This window comes from Trachemys scripta, chromosome 10 (genome assembly GCF_013100865.1).
Source record: "Trachemys scripta elegans isolate TJP31775 chromosome 10, CAS_Tse_1.0, whole genome shotgun sequence".
Taxonomy (NCBI): Eukaryota; Metazoa; Chordata; order Testudines; family Emydidae; genus Trachemys; species Trachemys scripta.
In genome coordinates this window covers 23,600,126-23,620,282 of record NC_048307.1, presented here as the reverse complement: position 1 = coordinate 23,620,282, position 20,157 = coordinate 23,600,126, and the positions used below count along the sequence as shown (strand labels likewise).

The window sequence follows — 20,157 nt, the reverse complement described above, 5'->3', positions numbered from 1 at the left end:
AAATTTTTATTTTTAAATTTGGAGTGTTTACAAATTCCAACTGACTGGCTCTTCATGAATCTATGATATACAACTTAATGGGAATTAAAACAGACTTTTAAAGGACATTTTCAGTGAAAGACATTATCATTACATTTGTTTTAAACTAGATTCCTTGGCAAAGGTAAGTTTACTCCTTTGAGCCACAAGGAGGTAGTATTGTATTATGAAAAGTAGTAAAGTCTTCAGTGACCATGAAATACTTTTACTGCAATAATGGCTCCTAAAATGGTGGGGATTCTAACAAAAATCTAACTATTAGAAGAAGTATTGAAGCAAGAACATCAATCAGATAGGCATTGCTACATGCTAAAATTAACTTTTCTAAAAATTGTTGTAGAAAATGTTGCAGTGGAAAATCTATCGTGGGGGCAAAGACCAGCAAGGAAAATTTCAGTTGGGGGTGGGGGAGGGAACCGTTCTGAAATTGAGTGAGTGAAAAGGGGGTTGAAAATTTCACCCATTGGGGGTCCAAGACTTTCTGTATTCAGTCCTGCTCCAGTGTCTAAAAATGAGTGCTAGAATGAGGGACCAGTAATTTAAAGGTTAAGTATCTAAATGTGCATGTTTTATTACTGTTCCACTCATGTGAGTTGCCAGAATGAAGTACTGTTCACAATCGACTGTGCAAATGTTAAAACATGATCATGTGTGGTCTCTGGGGTCCAGGAGTTTGTCTCATATATGGGGTATTTGAATATTCCATTGGGTTCTACTAAGCTGCTTTGGCTTGGCTTAGCCGTGGTGGGACTCAGGTGCCCTGCTGGGTTCTGTGATGCTTCTTGTGCTCGGCTCCTCTTTGATTGGGGACCAAAAAACAAACAAACCAAAAAACCAATGCATCTCTAAAACATCACCCACTCATGGTACCAAAACAAGAGATCATTCACTGTGGATAGTGCAAATCTGCAGTCTGTACTCCCACCCCATTCTTCTATCTTGCATGCTTTAATTAGCAATGGTATACTTACTTTAAAGTATCATGATTGGGCATGTGAGTTAACATCCCACTGAGATGTATGGGTCACCTCACATTTCTTGGAGTTGTTATTCCAGACACAGATAGGTGTCACTGGTTACTTCTCGTTTTCAAGGTTCTCTTCAACCATAACCGCTAACTCATCTCTTAAATTATATATATGTAATAGCAACTTGGGAGAGGAGCTGGTATACCATACTGCTGCATACTAGCCCAGTTTGAACCCTGGGCATGCCACTATAAAGGGTACACCACACAGCACCTTCAGTTTTGTAAAGGCAAGACAGATCAAAATGTCATCAGCAAGGGACATCTGTTTCTTCTTACCTCCTAATAACATTTGAGCATCTGCCTCCCACCCATCCATCCACTGCGGAGACACAAAACTATCTAAATATCTATAGGGAACCCAAACAGCAGCTGGACAAGAAGTATGACAAGTGAGAGGCTGGAGCCTCTCCCTAACTGCAGCATCACATTATGGATGAAAGGAAGCCTGGCTCTGTAGAGTACAGGCTCTTCAGGACGGGTACTGTCTTCTTTTGTGTTTATGCCTAGCATATTCTGCCCACTATCTTAAAACAAATAATATTAGTTCAGTTCTATTGACGGGTTTGGGGATGGCTTCTGAGCACTGAGACTGAAAATATAACTCTGGATGGAGCGCTCCCTTCTTGGACAGGAGCATCATTTGTTATAGGACAGCGGTGACAGTTGCCTCTTTTCCCCTCCGCCCCACCCCCCATAGGTCTATATGCTCCATTATCTCGCTCTCTTTTTGTCCCCTCCCTGATTTTTTAGAATATTATATAATAATTGTGATGGGTTCCATCCAGGGTGCTACCTGGAACTGGGATACAGCTTTTTCCCCTGAGTTAAGATTCCCACACACTTCACTTCAACTCACTGGTTTAGATAAAGCAAAAACAACTTTATTAACTACAAAAGAGAGACTTTAAGTGATAGCAAACAGATCAAAGCAGATTACTGAGCAAATAAACAAAAAATGCAAACTAAGCTTAATATACTAAATATATTGGACATGACTAGCAGATTCTCACCCTAAAATGATACAAGTAGGCTGCAGATTCTTACGGGGCAAGCTTCACCTGTTTTACAACTTGGAATCCCCAAGTGTTTCATTCACAGGCTAGAAATCCCTTTAGCCTGGGTCCAGCACTTCCCTCCGTTCAGTCTTTGTTCCATGGGTGTTTTTAGGAGTCTTCTTGAGTGGGGAGTGAAGAACACCAGATGACGTCACTCCCTGCCTTATATAGCTTTCGCATATGGCGGGAACCTTTTTGTTCCGAAAGCTTAGTTCCCAGACTAGTCTGTGGAAAAATACTGACATCCCAAGATGGAGTCCAGAGACATGTGGTCTAATCACATGTCATTGTATAGTCACAGCAGCCATTACTTGGAGGCTGTCTGTAGCATTTTCAGGAAAGCTCCCCAGGTGGGAGATAAGCTTCTCCTAAGGCCTATTGTTTTCCTAATGGGCCATTGCCCTGAATAGGTCCTTCCCCACCTACTATCTAGACTGACAGCATCTTGTCTAGTGGATGTTACCCAAGTATAACTACATTTGAAATACAGATACATAGCCAATATTCATAACTTCAGATACAAAAATGATACATGCATACAAATAGGATAATCGTATTCAGCAAATCATAACTTTTCCAATGACCCCTCCCATGACTTATCTTGCATAAAATACATCGTAATCCTATCATAATATCACTATGAAGAATATGGAGTGCAGTGTCACAATCGTCACATATAATATTGTATATGCTGACATAGCTTTGCTCCCTTGAATTTTTCTGAAATGATGTCCCTGCTTTTGAGAAAGTGACTTGTATGACTTGCAGAGCTTTCCGTTGGGTTAGGGCTGGGAGCCATGGGAAAGTGGTATCTGCAGAAGGTGCCAGCACATGGTGAAGGGGAGACTCCAATCATTTTTCTGTCTTTTTCACCTCAAAGAGATTGGCCAGAATCCTTCTAAGGAAGCACCATGGGGAAGAAAAAAGGGTAATGTGATTCTTGGAAGAGCTTGATGGTAGTAGGGAAGGGATTGACTAATGCCAGGGACATCCGGGTGTGAGAAAAATCTGTTTCTATCCACCCAAGAAATTTTTGCACGTCTCGTGCTAAAAGCATAAAACCAAATGTGGTAACAGGATTTTATGATCTATCTTGTGACCTGTCAGGACTATAAATCTTTAGTGGAACAGTACAGATGCTTCCAGGAGCAGTGAATTGTTCTCAGCCTAAAATATTTTGTTAATAGATGTACAGAGCTGTCTACAGTATATCCTCAGGGATAATTGACTATCAAAAAGAAAAATGTACAGGGAGAAAAGGCAGTTCTATGGTTTGGGATTTTTTTAACTGACTATAGTACTATGAGGAGGGTGGAACCCTATGTCAGTCCTGCTTTTTATTATTCTGTTCTTCTGGATGTTCAAAAGGCTATGAAACCAGAATGAATCTTCTAAAATAGCTATGACAGACTCTCTTCACAGCTGCCTTCTTGGATTTCTTCTGAGATCGAATTTAAGCAGCAGTTTTTAAAGATCGGTCAATTTAACTTTTCTTTCTTTTTGAAGACCTACATAGAATGCAAGCTTTCTGCTCTGATAATTGCCAGTGAGATAGGAACATAATCTCTTTCTTTCAGCGTCTTACATTGTATGATATCTGTACAGAACAATCTGATTGCAGGATGGCTGTCAAAATTCCCTAATAATAATTAAACTTGATCAAGATACCTATAGTATTATTCATATTGGTGAAGTTTACTTTTTTAAAACCTTTCCGTCCTATGGATGTGCTGCTGTCTGGCTGAATCTCTAGGTATTTTTTGGAAATTTTATCAGAGTGCAATAACAGAACACTGATAGATTTGCATCGTCACAATTCAATTAGATATAATGTTGACCTCTACAGCACTCATTTTGGGACAACCAAAAATAATCTTAATACAATGTTTGTTAGTAGTGTCTTCTGCTTTTTGCGGGGGGAGAATATTGGATTTATGGAAAATAAAATCTGTTAGCAAAACGTAAACGTTTATGTAGCAGCGATAGATAATTTCCTGTGACTGTTCTTGTCTGTTGACCTTTTAGAGACTGTAAAATAGGGCTAGTTTAGAGGGAGTCTTTGGAAGGATTTTTTTTAAAAGTGGTAAAGTAACATAAATTCAGTAAATAAAGCATTACAGCATGACATACCAGAAAACAAAACAATTTAACAAAATACTGTTGTTTGTTTTGAATTTAGTATTCTTATCCATAGAGTCATTCTAAGAACTACTGAACTAAGAAATACCTAAAATGAGACTAATGCAGCATTCTTTACCACAGTACAAAAACCTTGTTTGGTAAAGCTGATACAATGAACTCCTTTACACTTTTGAAACTGTTTCCTAAAATGGGAACACTTAATCTGAATCAAAAGTTAGCACACTCTGGTTGATTTGTTCATATTACAGAAATATTACAGTAATGCTAAGTTATTCACTTTTTTTTAATGCTCCCTAGGTTCTTGAACAGTTTCCACATCCTCCTCCACTACCAAGGATACCTCCATACCCAGAACTCAAGGATGGATTCAGAGACACTGTGCCACCTCAGAAGCCTGAACTAAAACTGGCTCAGGTGCAAAATCCAAAAGGTATTGCACTCTCGTGGACTGTTACAGAGATTGATCCCAAGTGCGCTCCTGTAGAGAGCTATCACTTGTTCATATACCATGAACACTCCAATAACAGTACTGTACCACACTGGAAGAAAATAGGAGAAATAAAGGCTTTGCCCCTACCAATGGCTTGTTCTTTATCACAATTTACAGCCTCCAAGAAGTACTACTTTACTATACAATCAAAAGATGTATGTGGACGTTATGGACCGTTTTGTGATATACAATCAATTACTTTAATTTCTCTGGAAAACTCATAAGCTACCTCAATAACTGTTACACGGTTGTTTCAATTTGAAATATTGTATTTTTACTTGTAAACAATCCAGAGCCAAGGAATTAATTGTACCACAGACTGTATTCACTCAGTTCTGTTTCTTATCTATCATGCCAACTATCAGTTATTTATATTCTGAGCATTGTTCTATACATTTTGTAAGTTGTTTCTAATAACTTGACACTGAGAATTCTGTTTATAAAACTAATTTCAGTTCTGGGTTTAGTTTAGTTATTTTCCTTCTCAATCCTTCCCCTCCCATTCCTTTCATGTAGGATGTACTTGGGACATAAAGGAATAAAAGTTTCTACTTGGTAACTATGAATTGTGATGACGATCATGAGATTAGAAATCTAATATGTCATGAATTTTTTTGTGGTGTTTTGCTCACCCTTTTTGTATTTTTGGGGAAGATAGTGGGTTTTTTGTGTTCCATTTCCTTCACTAAATGGTGCACAAGCTTTCGGAAGGTTTTAGTTCTTGTACTTGTGTACTCATACAGTACTACAGGAGCATCTCCATTATTCTGAAGCCTCTGAAAAATGCTTGTAAGGATGAAAGTCTCTGTAGTGGGGATGATGATAATACAGGAACTATAGTGTTTAAATACTACCATCACCTGAGATAATCAGCTGGACCATTATCTTTTTAGAGATGCTGCATTGTAAAGGAACACCAAATGAGATTGTTTCATTGTCACCCATTTTGGGCAAGAATTAAGTTTCTGGGGAAGTTGATTAAAGTGTTTATAAATAAATGTTTTCCAGTGCTGTATAAGTACTTCACCTGCTTGTATCTTCTGGTATTAAAGAGGCTTCACTTGCCTTTAGGTGTGGTACTATGGTAGTTATTACTCATCCAGACAGACATTTGAGAATGCCACAAAGAGGTAGGTGACCCATTACTTAGGTTAGTGATGGTTCTAGAATATTTAGTTTACAAAATTATTAATTACAAAAACAGTGTGGTGACAGTTGGCTTTCTGTTTATGTAAATATGCATATTGAAATGAATTCAGTGATATTTGTAGTGTGTCCATTACAGCAAGTATATAAAGAAATAGTCAATTCCTGGATTAATTTAAATTTAGTAATAAACTACAAGCAACGTACGTTTTTCTTGTACAGTTTAAATCATGTTATGTAGGTTACTCACAATATTTAAAAACCCCAATAAGTTTGATTCTTTCAATATTAAAAGTTTTCATATATACCTACAGGTATTTTAAAAGATGGCAAAATTCTAACAAAACAACTTGAAAGATTATTTTGTTGCAATAATTTGCTGTTCTTTGAATGGCCTCTACATATTCCCACTCTTGGGTTGTGCCCTTGGTGCATCTTGAGTGGTGGAATGTTTTCTAGCAGTGCCTGTTGGAGTGCTCTCCTGCCTTTTCCTTCACTGTTTTTGAGCATTCTGAGGATGAGTTTATATAAAAGCATGGCATTCAGGAAACTTCAGTTCATTCCAGCCAGGATTGTGGATGGACTAGATTAGAACCTCTCCAGAACCACCTCTTCAAGCAAGACAGCATCATTAGCTAGTTTTAGTCATAGTTAGCTAGCTAGGATTAATTGTATTGTTTTGTTCAAAGTTGTAAATAAATAAAATTTCTTAGGATCCTATAGCTTCTCCACCCCAGCGCCAACTAACAGTAGGAGCAGTAGCACAAATTCACTGCTTGTTCAGCCTCTAGTAACTGATCCAGAAAATACTTGGACTACGGTATCTCCAGAAGGGAAAGATATAGGTGATAAAAGAAAGACAGTAGCTTCTCCTGTGGGGGATGTGGGGTGGAGAGAGAGAAAAGATTGTATAGCATATTCAAGTTTCTCCAGTTTCCCTGTCCTAAATCTCTATGGACTCACAAGGGAAAATTACTTCCCCCTTTTCAGTTTTAAGGTTGCCAAGACCTTTCACCACTATCTGCTGCTTCTGATCTGAGGTCTGATTAGTCAGATAGGGACAGGCAAGTTATTCTACCACCTCGGTTCCAGTCACCTGACAAAAAACTGTTTTAGAGCAGATATTAGACCAATGTTCCACATAGTCCAAACCGACACAGACTGTGCCTATATCATGATAGGTTCTATGACAGAGAACCTGATTCTGGTGTCTTGCAGTTTCCTCCTTGGTCTGGATGGGTCTACTATTTCTTTGAGTTACTATATGGAGGTTGAGAATAGCCTTTATAGAGGAGTTATTCCCCCCAAGACCTCAGGGGAAGCCCCATTCACCAGATCCGATGCTCTAGAATGTTTTCCTTTGATTGTCCCAGACATTTTATCAGAATAACCATCTATGGAATGTGGAATTTCAGGACATTGATCTAAAGCCTGGTGACCAGACATCACCAGATGACAGTGGAATTGCTGCAACATCTTCCCTGTCTGAATATGCCATAAAATTTCATGAGATGGTATCTAGAAGGGCTTCTACTTAAATGAAAAGATTACTTCCACAGAAACTGATGTTATCGCTCATTCTGACTTGGATATTCTGGGAACCTCTTCTAATTCCAAGATCATTCTACCAGCATTAAAAGGACTTTTACAACCTGCCAGAACAATGTGGTCAAATCCAGCAATGAATTTGGCAGTGCATGGGGAGTGTCAGACTATTTAGATTTATCCCTATTTGTATGACTGGCTCACAAAGGCCTTACAGAAGTCCTCATATATGTTTAGTTTTGAGAAAGTGGGACTCAGAATAAATTGAAAGAAATCTTACCTTATATAGAAAGTCTGGGTGATTTTTAGATTCTCAAGCAAGGAAGGCTTTCCTTCCAAAGGCAAGTCTGCCATTCTCAAACATCAAGATAATTCCAACCAACAGTAATATTCTTCCTCAGTGATAGGCCTTATGGTTTCAGTAATATATTCTTCCATATGCTTATCTCAGAATGAGAACACTATAACATTGGTTGGTAATAAATTACCTGTCAAGTTCAGACAACACGTACATGAAAGCTAATTCTCCCAAAATTGGTGTTTCTATCTCTTCATGGCTGCAGCACATCCCACCCTGGGATGGGGAGCTTGCTTCAACAACCTAACAGCTCACAGTCATTTTCTTTTGGGTGATTGTTTGCATGTATTCCACTTCTAATGACTCAAAAGCAATGATTTTGTAGGTTGGAAATGGGTGCTCAATTTATTTGAATTTCTGCCAAACCAGACATTGGATCCCAATACTGTGGCTAGGGAATAATACTGTGTAGATGTGTGGCCAGATCACAGTGAAGCTGCCGTGCAGTTTTCAGAGATTGGTATACTTTCCCGGGAAGCTGCAGAAGCTGCTTGACTCCCTAGTGGAGTGGACTTTAAACTGCATGGGTGGATCTAATCTTGCTAACTCATAGCAAGATTTAATACAAGTAAGCACCCATTAACACAGTATTTGGGTAGGCATTGCTTGATCCCTCATTCTGTCTTCAACACAAGAAGTAGCTTAGGGTTGCTCCTGAATGACTTCAGCCTGATCAGGTAAAATGATAGAGCTCTAGCTACACTGAGGGTGTTCTCTGCATCTGTTCAGTTTTCTGTTTTTATCTCGCAATACTTTGCTTGTCACCTCAGACCTATATAGTCTCTTATGAGAGACCTTGTCAAATACTTTTTGAAAGTCTACATTATCAGTAGTTTCTATTTTATATACTACATTGACACATTAAAAGAATTCTACCAGATTAGTGAGGCATGATTTTCCTTTGCAGAAACCATACTGGTTAGACCCTACCTTACCATAATATTGTGTCCCTTTGAATTTTTTTTATCATCATTTTAACTAGTTGATTAGCTAAAGATGTAAGATTTATTGCTCTGCAATTCCCTGGAACACCCTCAGAGACCTTTTAAAATACAGGTACAACACTTACTACTTTACCACTCCTGTGGCATAGAAGTTCTTTTTAATGACATATCTTTGCTAACAACTCAGTCATTTCACAGATTAACTCCTTCACAACTCTTGGATACATATAATCTGGATCAGTTTGTTCCAGGTCCTCCTTACTAACCAACAAAGAAAAGTTTTGGGTAGGTAATTCCCTATCATTATCTGTGGTGAAGACAGGCACAAAACAAAACAAAACAACCCATAACATTTAGCTTTGCAGCTAGGTCCTTAGCTTCCTTAATTTTAACCCCTGCAAACCCAGCAGCTGTACTGATTCTTTTGCAGGCTCTTGGCTTCTGATATATTTAAATAATTTCTTGTTTATTTTATAGTGTTAGCTGTTTACTCTTCAGAATCTATTTTATACCTCCCAACTTCCCTCTGAGATACCGTATTGTCTGCTGTAACTTGTTCCTGTTTATTAGCTTCATTAGGATTTGATTTTCAAATGTTGAAAGATCTGTTTTTCTTGAATAGCTTTTTCAATCTTGCCATTAAGTTATATATTTCTTGTGTGGCTGTCTCTTTTTTGTTTAGTAGTGTGCATGCCTTCTTAGATGTGGTATGGATTTGACTTAAGAAAAGCATAAGATAGTCCATTAATTTTACTTTAGTCCTTTGACTAGCCCTCTCCATATTGAAATCTCCCTTTCTAAAGTTTAGAGTTACTGTATCAATTTCTGGAATCTTATTTCCCCTTAAGAAGTTGAACTTAACTACTGTATATTGTGGTCACTGTTACACAATTCTCAAAAGTGAGTCTAACAGTAGCTATTCTGTTGTGTATAAGACGGAGTTGAAGAAAGCCTCTTCTCTTGTGTATTTTAGAACTAGTTGTTTAGAGAAACAATTTAAATGATTCCTTCTTCAAACAAAACTTTGTCCTGTTGTGCCATTGGATCAGTTTGCACATGGGTATCCAGAGTTCCCCCAGCAATGTCACTGTTCTAGACTTGGCTGGTAGTTTGACCACTGAGTATTGTGTGCTCATCCTTTTGAATTAGAAACTAGTAATGTAACCCTCCTAATATATTTAAATTCTGACTGCAGAAGCTTTGTATCCATCCATATTCAGCCACGGGGTGTTCTCCATTCAGTGCTGCTCAGTGGATTTGATTGAATCTTTTAAATAATGTGCTGTTCAGCCACCTCTTTGGCAGTGTCTTATCTTTTCTGTGTAGGTCATAGTCAAGTCCTAGCCTAAGTGATGTGTCCTGTTTCAGTAATACTTATTATATGAAAGGCCTCTGCCATTGCCAGGCATTTTAATATTGCTTTTAAGCTTCTTGGATTTGTACATAGACTTCACTTTCACTTTTTAACAGATGCCTTGTTCATTTATCTCCTTATACTTCACTGATGGCCCACACACTGCTTGTGATCTTTTCCTGGCCTGGCTTGTGTTTTGGGTCCTTCCTTTCACTGGATACAGAAATTAGTATTACCTACATCCTTGATGTAATTTCTGTCATCTTTCCCTTACCTTCTAGTTTAAACACTCAGCCAAAACCTTATTAAATGTATATGCTAGCAATATGGTTTTACTTTGATTAAAGTGGGGCCTGCTCCTTCAGCAAAGGGTCCCTCTTCATAGCCACACAGTGAGACCCTGAAGTTCCAGCTGCTTAGCTACCTCCAGTCACCTAGAGACAACTAAGGAAAAGCTTCCTTAGCTGACCAACTACTTCTTGCTACTTCTCCCATAGTGAACCACCTACTTGTTTTTATTTATAGTGTCTTAATGAGGATCTCACAGGGAAAGTAAAGAGCTATTAATTTTTACTTATTTGCACAGAAATACTCACACACAATGTTTAAATGGGTCCAGAACTTTAAGGGCTATCAAATGTATCAAGCTTGCTGTTACAGTACAGTAGTTGTTTCTGCTTTATTTTCATGTACAATTTCAGAGTATATAAAACATAGAAAATGAAATATTTTCAAGGCCAAGGAGGTAAAAAAATCCTAAAAATACAGTTTTCCTGTCACAAGGCAGAGTTCAAACTTTTCTTGGCATTTTCTTTGTGTACAAAAGATTCACACTTGGACTAACTAAAATATGGCAGCATCAATAGATGGCTATATGTACTCTTCCAGCATATACTATTTGCTTTACGGGGTTAAGGCTTTCATTATGAAAGCATGATTGTGTATACATGTATGTACATATTTGCATGCTGTATCTTACATATTTAAATATTCAAACTATAAAATGACCCAGGCAAAATGATTTACTTCAGTTATTTTCAGTATCTGTCAAGTAGCCAGTTAGTATTTATACTGTAATGTATGGCCTGTTAGTCATAAGTCAGTTACATAGTTTTGGTCCAAGTATTTTGTATTACAATTTCATTAGATCATTTTACTGTTCATTACATGAAATGTAAGCCAGGATATCTCATTCTTGGGGTGAAGTTATCTTTAACCCTTTCCTTATAGTACATCTTTTTATATACAGAACAAATTCTATTCTTTGTGTACCCAATTATTCCTTTAACAGAATGAAGATTTGGGGACAAACATTTTACAAATTAAAGGAGTGTTATTTGGTAACTTCACAAGTTAGGACACACTTAGAAGGGAAATAATGCAGATAAGAGACTAGCAGTGTCATGTTAAAGGGCAAAAATGCATAGTACTAGGACTGCTTTAGATCTAGTTTCCCTCTTACTCTACCTGTTCTCTAAGCCAGTAGTCTTTTCCTGCCCCCTGCAAGTAATACATAAACACCACCACTTTGGGAAATAGAGCAAGACCAATTCCCATGTTTGAGATCGTTCACTGAGTTGCATCCATTCCTACCTTGTGAGTAATCAAACAAGTGTTCTCACTGAAGCTGTGTAGGTCAACTATTTAACTGAGCTATAGGGTGTAGCTCCAACTTCAGTAGAGCTATGCTATTTTGCATTAGCTGATCTGACTCAAGTGTAACGAGTTACAGGCCTATTCAAAACCTACTAGCTTTCCTTTTTCTAGGCCTAGGGTTTGTCCAACTACCGTAGGTATAAAAAGGCCATGATTAAGTATGCCAAACTATAAAATGCTACTTTAAACCCTGAAGCTACAATAGATGAGTAAAAACCACAAGCTTTATCAAGGATGATTAACCAACCTTTAAATCACCATTAACCAAAACTGTATTTTACAGTAGAGAGCATTTAAGTCTAATAGCCTAGTACAGGTTTATATCAGTTATTTCCATATAGAAAAATCCCTGTGTCATTGAGGAAGTTTAAGTAAACCGGGCTAAATGGTTTAGGAAGACCCCATCCATGTGTGTTGAGCAGGTGTGTTTAGGTTCCTTTAAACATCCCCAACAGAAGTTAAATGACATCTGTACATCTATGCATGGTGTGAACCATTTAGAGGGCAGGATCAAACTCTTGTTAATGCCTAGTTTAATGGCAGCCATTTAAAGTTGTGAAACATACAAAGGAAATCTAATTTGGCCTTGGCTTGTTCAGACTCTTGACCCCAGCTGGCAGTGTTCCAGTAAACTTGCATCATTTTTTCCATAGTCTTTCATACCAAGAACACAGTACATTTTTAGAGAAACAATACCTTTACTACAAAACCACAAATGATTATATACAAAATGGTTATTGGAATTCTGCTTCTGTACTGCAATGACAGAAAATAACTAGATGCTGACATTTATTTACGTTTCCTTAATACTAGGTACATGACACCACTGATCAGAGTAAAAGCAAATGCAATCCAGGCTAGGATGAAGGAATATCCGTACTGTCCACTAGGAACATCAAACTCATATCCATTACTCTTGTGCAGATCTTCATGCTTATTTGTGTAAATGGATGCTGCCATCATAACACAGAGACCTGGAAGAGAAAGAAGGCATTAAAACAATGTCTTTATTACTCTTTAAAAGATTTAAAGCAGTTATACAGGCACACAGTGTGTAGTTCTTCAACCACTATTTATCCCCTGCCCAGATGCTGCTTTTCACAATCACTCTTCATCCTCATAACTGTCTTTAGAGTGATTCCTTTTCTTAAGCCAGGTTTAAATAGTCATGTTACTAAAGTGCTGTCAGAGCTGGATGAAGTTTTTCAATCGAAACATTTTTGGCAGAAAATGGAGATTCTGCGATACTGAAATGTTGTGAATATTGACGGATTTTTTTAAACAAAGTCCAAAAAAAAAAAAAAATCAGAACATTTGAAACTTGTTAATTATTTAAAATGTTGTGTTAAGCTAGAAATCTAACTAAAATGTTTGGCAAAAACACTCAGTTTCCTCCCCTCTCCCAACCTTTCAAGTTGCTGGAAATTAAAAATAAATAAAATCAGATCAGTCCAAAAGGAAGTTCTCAACTTCTCAAAATTAAGAGTTCCTCCCACCACCACCCAAAAAAAGAAACTTATTTGTCTAACTCTGTCAAGTACCATGGTAGTCTGAAGGGAAATAGGATGGTTCCAGGCATATGTGCAGTTCTAAATCTGTACTTGGTGAAAGTAAAAATGAATATTTGCCTGCAAAGTTTGGAAAGTTATTCAAGTATGTTCCTAAGTTAGTACATTTAAGAAGTTTATCTGGGTTTTCCTTCAAAATTCTAACATATACCTCAGAGCAAGGATAAAGTAGTCTCCTTTTAAAACGAACTGTTTGGTTAGCGATACTAAGTTTTAGCCTGTGCTTGAGGCTAAACTAACTGGTTAGTTTTTAGAATTAGTCTTGCACTTGTTCTATTTGTACAAACTTACCAATTATGTACAACATTTTTCTGCTTCTGCTTTGTGTTGTACCATGGCTCCATGCCGAACCCTATTTCCTACTTTTAATGTAAGGGCTATTGAAGTGAGACATGTTAAAGAGCTACTCACATGACAGCAGCTGGATAGTAGAAGTTAACACAAATCTTTCTCCTTGCTTTAGGCGGAAGAGTTGAAGAATGAAAACCAGAAATGCAACACAACACAGAATAGTAGACAGGATCATGGTGGCCTGAATAGCCTGCACAGACTGATATTCTGTGAAAATAAAACCAGGTTTTATTGTAAAGGCAGCTTCCTCCCCAGCCGCTTCCCCTACTAGCACCAACCCTTACCTGTTCCCAACTGTAGTCTGTTCTTAATGGGATTTGTTGGCTACCCTCCTTGCAGCTTTCCTTTTCTTGTTTAAGCCACTGCCTCTGTGCCACCTTCCTATTTCCACTCACCCTTCCTCTCTTACTGACTTTTCTAAAATATGTGCTGTAGGAATTACATGGGGGACATTCTGATCCCAATGATCCCTTCTGGTCTTAGAATGTCTTAGAATCTATTACTGATCACCGATTAAAGGCAGCTTTTTAAACAGCATCTGACAGCCCTGCAACCACAATGCACAAATGGAGCTTCCCCGGTCGGTCACACTACACCTTCCCAATTCCATCCCTTGCTTCTGATCTGTTGTACAGAGATAAAGTCAGAGGATATAGCAATGCAAGGGTGAGCTACAGTATTCAGGAACATGAATTCCAGCAGTGCTGTTGTTCAGAAAGCATCTGAGGTCAGATGTTTCAGGATTCCTGTGCTAATGCTTCTCTGGTTGCCTTGTCTTAAATAAGGAAGAGTGGACTATGATCTGCTTAGCATTGCACTGAATATTGGGATTGCAAGGGACCTCAGGAGGTCATCTAGTCCAACCCCCTGCTCAAAGCAGGACCAATCCCCAGACAGATTTTTACCCTAGTTTCCTAAATGGCCCCCTCAAGGATTGAGCTCACAACCCTGGGTTTAGTAGGCCAATGCTCAAACCACTGAGCTATCCCTCTCCCCGCAAAGCTTCTGCGCCCGAACAGGGACTTGAACCCTGGACCCTCAGATTAAAAGTCTGATGCTCTACCAACTAAGCTATCTGGGCAATTGTAACACAGGCCAGCGTGAATGGATCACTATTCCGCTTTCTACACCGTGGCCCTATAATACAGGATACAGTTTAAGGTGAAGGGGTAGGTCTATGCTGCAATTGGAGGTGTGACTGCAGCAGATATAGACATTCTTGAGCTAGATTTAATCTAACTAGCTCAGGTACCAACAGCAGTGAAGCTCGGGCAGCATGTGCTGCAGCACAGACTAGCCGCCCAAGTACAAGCCTGCCAGGGAGCCTGGGTATGTACTCAGGCAACTAGCTCACTGCTATTGATACTTGACCTAGTTAGATTAACCCCAGCTCATATACATCTACACATGCTGCAGTCACACCTCCAACTGCAGTGTAGACACCCTTTGTCTTGATACGCAAAGCCTTCAATAGAACTGACTTTAGTTATTAAAGACACTGTGTCTTGCTCCAAAATAATGTCCTCCTGTACCAGCTGTGTTCCAGTTAAACTGTCAGCCACTGGGAGATGGCTCGTGAATGCAGAGCAGGACATTGCCGCAGACCTAGAAGAGGTAAGTGACCATGGACCTACCAGCTTTCAAAACTCAGTGCAAAACTACTTCCGTTAATCTTTTCCTCAGTTTAGTCTCAATCCTGTAAATCAATCCAGCTATTGCTCTATAAACTGAAATGGAAAGAGTGTGGGGACTTTTGTTTTTGTTTTGTTGTGTTTAGATACTTGAGGTGCTTACTATAACCATACCCTGATGGAGGCCATAAATTACCTCAATAATCTTCATACCTCCTCGCTAAATGGACTTGTAGATAGAAAATCATTGTATTGTCTAGCCATCCATGATTATACAGGTCAAATTGTTCACCTCTTGGATATAGACCAAGAATGAATGGGTGGGATAAGAGAAATTGTTACTACTGTTGTTTCATAACTGAAATACATCTCTTATTCCCAGTGAAGTCACTCATGTTAAAATGGGATAAATTGAGTCCATATTGTACATTGTGTTCCCTTAGTTAAGATTTTGGATTGTGTTCTGTTTTGTTGATCTTTAAATTAGATTCCTCAAAAGTATTTCTGGTAACTACCATTAATACCATTAGCGGGGTCTTCTAAAGTAGAAGTTGAAAACTGGAACTTATTTTTAGCATTTAATGCCCTTCATTGCAGTCACATGCGACCACAGTTTTTAACCCAGTTTAGTTTTAGTCTCACTAGTCTGCTACTCTTGATGCCAGAAAATAGAGTGTGTATTTTGTCAGACCTTTCAAACACACTCTAGTGCACTTTATGAACATTAATTCTCAGGTCCTTTGTAGGATGGAGAGGAAGCAATAGCATCCACATTTTATAGATGGAGAAACTGAGGCAGAGAAATAAGTGTTTATCTTGAAACATTTTATAGTGTCTTTACACGATACTCCTTAAAAGCAGCTTCTAGTTTGACAGCTTAATAGTACGTACTGAAACTCACCTGAATTGTTTTCATTAATGGCTGTACAGTTGGTGATATTGATACAGACTTTCCAGACATCTGTAGAAAAGTCTTTTCCTACCCACCAGGCCTGTAAAACAATATAAAGGAAATGTATAAAAATTCAGACCAGGAAAGTTAGACAACCTCTTAAAATGGTCTTATAAAAAATGTTTGGCTTAAATATGTTAACTGTGTCCAAAAACTGTACTGTGCACTTGTTCACAGCTATACAAGTTGGCATCTGTGTACAATAGCAGCATTCTCAGCAGCATCTTCAGCCACTTAAATTACTTGGAAGTGGCATATACCTGGTTTCAGCCTAGTGATACAGTCTAAAAGATACATTTATGTAGCACCAAGAAACTGATCACAAAAATCAGTTGCTACTCACTAGGATACAAATGAATAAAAACAGCTTCTGCAATTAATAAATATACATTTCCTGCATTAACTGGTTAAACATTTTGAAATTAAAGTAAATAATCTTAAATTCCAATAGTGAAGTACAATTTAGTCTTCTGTGAAGAATAGGAAGGGAATGGGCAAGAAACTTAAATATCCAGTTACTTTGTCCAGATATTGGAGGGACTTTCTGCTGCTCAGGCAAATGTTTCAGGTGATATTTTTAGGACTGATTAAAAAAAAATAAAAAGAAATCACAAGTTGTTCCAATTTAAAACTCCACTCATGCCACATGTCTGCTTTTAAGTGAGGAACTTGCACAATACCGTATGGAGACGTACCAGTTTTCTGCTAGTCAGAAGTCCCCTTGCCCTCAAGAAAAATAGAGATCAGATTCCTAGCTCCAGCTCTCAGAGAGTTCACATTTTCTAAATTTCAAATGTGTCCCCTGAGGATCAGGGAGTTGGAATTTACATATATGTTTAAATTGCTTCTTTTTCTATAACCTCATGTATATTTGCAAATTTTGTATTTCTCCCTATGGCTTAAAACCCAATCAACAGGTGAACAGCTGTGGAAACTCTTACTGTAAATATATCCAGTGACTGACATGGGGGTAGTAGGCGCTATTGGAATACTATCAATCTATGCTCCATTGCTATGGTTGACAAATAATAGAGCTCCATATGGGGAAAGGGGCCATGAATCTTTCTACCCGTCTATGCCACAAGATGCTCACATGGTAGATCACTGCAAGGCAATAGCGAAGCGTGGTGGATATATTGAGGTTAAGATAGGTGAGTGCACACAGCACAAAACTACAGCCACCAGAACTATAAAACAGAAGCCAATGGCTGCATCTGCTACTCCTATCCAGAAGTAGGAGATCACCAGCCAGAAATGACAGTGTCTGTTCTTTTAATGAACAGAAGTGAAGCCTTCCCTTGTACATTCAGGTGGGGCCCTATGTTATGTGAGATATAAGATGCTCTTGTAATACATGCGAGCAAGGGAGTAAAACTACAGCCTTGGGAAGTTGGAACCTTGTGCATGAATTTCCTGACTGATTTAATGTCAAACATCATGCAAAGTTGGTATTGACTTGTCTGTACTCTTGGTACAATGTCCAACTGGACATCAGACTGGAAACGATTAGTGACTCATTAAGATCCACTTGTGATATTACTATTGTTGGTGTACCATCTGTTAGCACAAAATAGCACTGTAATGACTGAATGCATCTTACATAGCAACACTACAAATACAGCCAAGCATATTTCCTGAGGAAATCCAGACCAGTTAAAATAACTACCCAGACCTTTATTCTGCTGGGCTTGGAAAAATATGCCATTTAAATATTACCTACAGTAGTGTCTGCTACTGAAATAGTTGTGAGATTATAGCGTTAAGTGGCTAACAAATTGTTTGGAAAGCAGTTCTGGAATTAGTTACTTTACAAGGAGAATTCAGACTGGATAGTATCCTGAAATACTGGATATTAATTCAAGGAAGACAAAGACAGTTTCACATGTGAAACTGTCTATCAGGTTTTTGACTAATCTGTACTCTTGGCCTTTGTTCAAGATTAACTAAACTGGCAGTTTAAGTATGGCACAAACAAGTGTTCGGTCCAATGTAGCATTTTGAACACCCATTTCTAATACAGTTTAATTTATCATCATATTCAGCACTGTGCAAAACCAATTCAGGCAATGAGAAAAAAATATTGAGAAGGTGGTTACAAACCTATAGTTTTCATTTTTTTTTTTTAAACAATGCAACTAGATGATCAAGAATGCATGCTTCTGTATAGCTAGGGTTACTTGGGTTTCATTTGCTTGGACACTAGTGTATAATATTTGCACTGAAGTTAACATATTGCCTAATCTGTCTTTCAGTCAGTATTTCCCTAAAGTGTTTATAAAGGAGACAACTGATAGAACTTGAGTTCTTAAGATAGGGATGTAGGACTGGAAGGGACCTCCTGTGTCAGAGTCCAGTCCCCTGCTATCTCATGCAACCCCATCAAAGAAAAAGTCAAAGTTTTGCAAATGAAGTTTCTGCTAATGGGGGGGGGGGGGGGGGGTGTGGAAAGGGGGAGGTTTTGCTGAGCTAGTTAAAAACAGATGGTGATACAAGCGGTGTTTTCAGTATCCTAAAAGCCTGTGTGTACATTTGCCTTAGCAAGAGTGTACCCTGATAAGTAACTGCAGTAGCAACAGTGGGACAAAGGGTGTTCAGCAAAGGAAAAGATCCAGATGAAGAGCCAGACATGTACAGATATTGCTAGAGCAAAACTCCTTTATATAAGAGCAAAAGGCCAGTAATGGGAAAATTAACCTTTCCAACCAACACCAAAGTATTTCTAAACTCTGTGGCTCAATTGACTCCAAGCAAGCACAGAAGCTGTAACGTATTTCAACTTCTAGTGTGTCTTCCATAGTACTGTTTTAGGTGCCTTGCACAAATGTATTAATAAGGCTTATTGGGCTGAAAGTCTCCCACTACAAAAATCATAAATTAACTGGTTCTGTGTATGTGACGTTGGCAGGAGTGCAGTAAAATCTTCACTTCTCCCCAAACTCAGCAATACCCAGAGCCACAACTTCAGCCTCCAAGCTACAGTGTTTGTAGGTTCTTGGCCAGTAGATACATGTAATTGCAGGCCCATAGGTCACATCCCCCTGCCCTGCTCCAGAATGCTGCTCTGTGAAACGTAGCAGCATGGCATGGATTTGGATAGCCTCTTCCAGACACAGTCGCAGCAGGAGGTTTCAGGTCTTACGAGCAAGTACAAGAAGCCGAGAATTTCCCCATTAATTAGATCAAGTGTACTAAATCCTAACACTGTCAAATGCTTCGGAGAACTCAAAAAAACAAGTGTATGAAATAAACCCAAAACCAAGAGAGAAGAGAGTCAGTTGGGAAGTGAGGGATCTGATAAAAAAGGGCATTACTTCAGCAGAGAGGGGCATTGTTTAGGTTAAATATGCTAGTTGGTTACATTTTGGGTTGGCTGAGGAACAACTGCTAGTTTAATTTTTGATCTGACTGTACTTTTAATATTCAGCTAGACTCTAGGACCAGGAAATGTTTTTCTTCACATTTTATATAAAGGTGCATTTATATTTCAATTATGATTGTGCCCAGATTACAAGCTGGGGAAGCTGCTTTTTCTGTGACTACAAAGATAGAAAATGCATAATCTGAAGCTCGAGTCAGTAGAACATGGAGAAACGTATGGCTCTGAATTAGAATTTCTAGGTGGAATGAAACTTACATTGTCAATGGTTGAGATGAACAACAGCGCTGCTGAAGTTATGTGAAACACAATAATGAAAGCCAGAAGAATCAACATGGTTGCTCCGTGAAGGTTTAACGGGAGATAAAGCTGTTTAAAAACAAGGTATATATATAAATTAGATTATGTAGTGATAAACTGAATAGCGGACATCTGACATCTTAAAACATGGATATGATCTCAATCGCTTGTGGAATAGGAAGGTGCGAGTATTAATTATTTTCAGAGTAAGGAAATACTG

At 38.4% G+C, this 20,157-nt stretch overlaps 2 protein-coding genes and 1 non-coding gene across 6 annotated transcripts in view; 1 reads left to right on the top strand and 2 right to left on the bottom strand.

Moving 5' to 3' along the window:
- The window catches only part of ATF7IP2 (activating transcription factor 7 interacting protein 2), a 64,716-nt gene extending 58,962 nt beyond the window's left edge, over nucleotides 1-5,754 (top strand). For both annotated transcript variants that reach the window (XM_034784782.1, XM_034784783.1), the window contains exon 12: nucleotides 4,564-5,754. In XM_034784782.1, coding sequence (XP_034640673.1) covers nucleotides 4,564-4,980 — 417 coding nt within the window. In that variant the 3' untranslated portion in view covers nucleotides 4,981-5,754. The remainder of the gene's footprint in view (nucleotides 1-4,563) is intronic.
- A 4,902-nt stretch (nucleotides 5,755-10,656) lies between these two features.
- EMP2 (epithelial membrane protein 2) overlaps nucleotides 10,657-20,157 on the bottom strand; it is a 41,242-nt gene continuing 31,741 nt past the window's right edge. For all 3 annotated transcript variants that reach the window (XM_034784787.1, XM_034784784.1, XM_034784786.1), the window contains 4 exons: nucleotides 19,896-20,006; nucleotides 16,211-16,301; nucleotides 13,739-13,885; nucleotides 10,657-12,733 (listed from right to left, as the gene is read on the bottom strand). In XM_034784787.1, coding sequence (XP_034640678.1) covers nucleotides 12,549-12,733; nucleotides 13,739-13,885; nucleotides 16,211-16,301; nucleotides 19,896-19,973 — 501 coding nt within the window. In that variant the 5' untranslated portion in view covers nucleotides 19,974-20,006 and the 3' untranslated portion in view covers nucleotides 10,657-12,548. The remainder of the gene's footprint in view (nucleotides 12,734-13,738; nucleotides 13,886-16,210; nucleotides 16,302-19,895; nucleotides 20,007-20,157) is intronic.
- TRNAK-UUU lies at nucleotides 14,687-14,759 on the bottom strand. Its single transcript has one exon. It is a non-coding gene; the product is annotated as a tRNA-Lys (tRNA).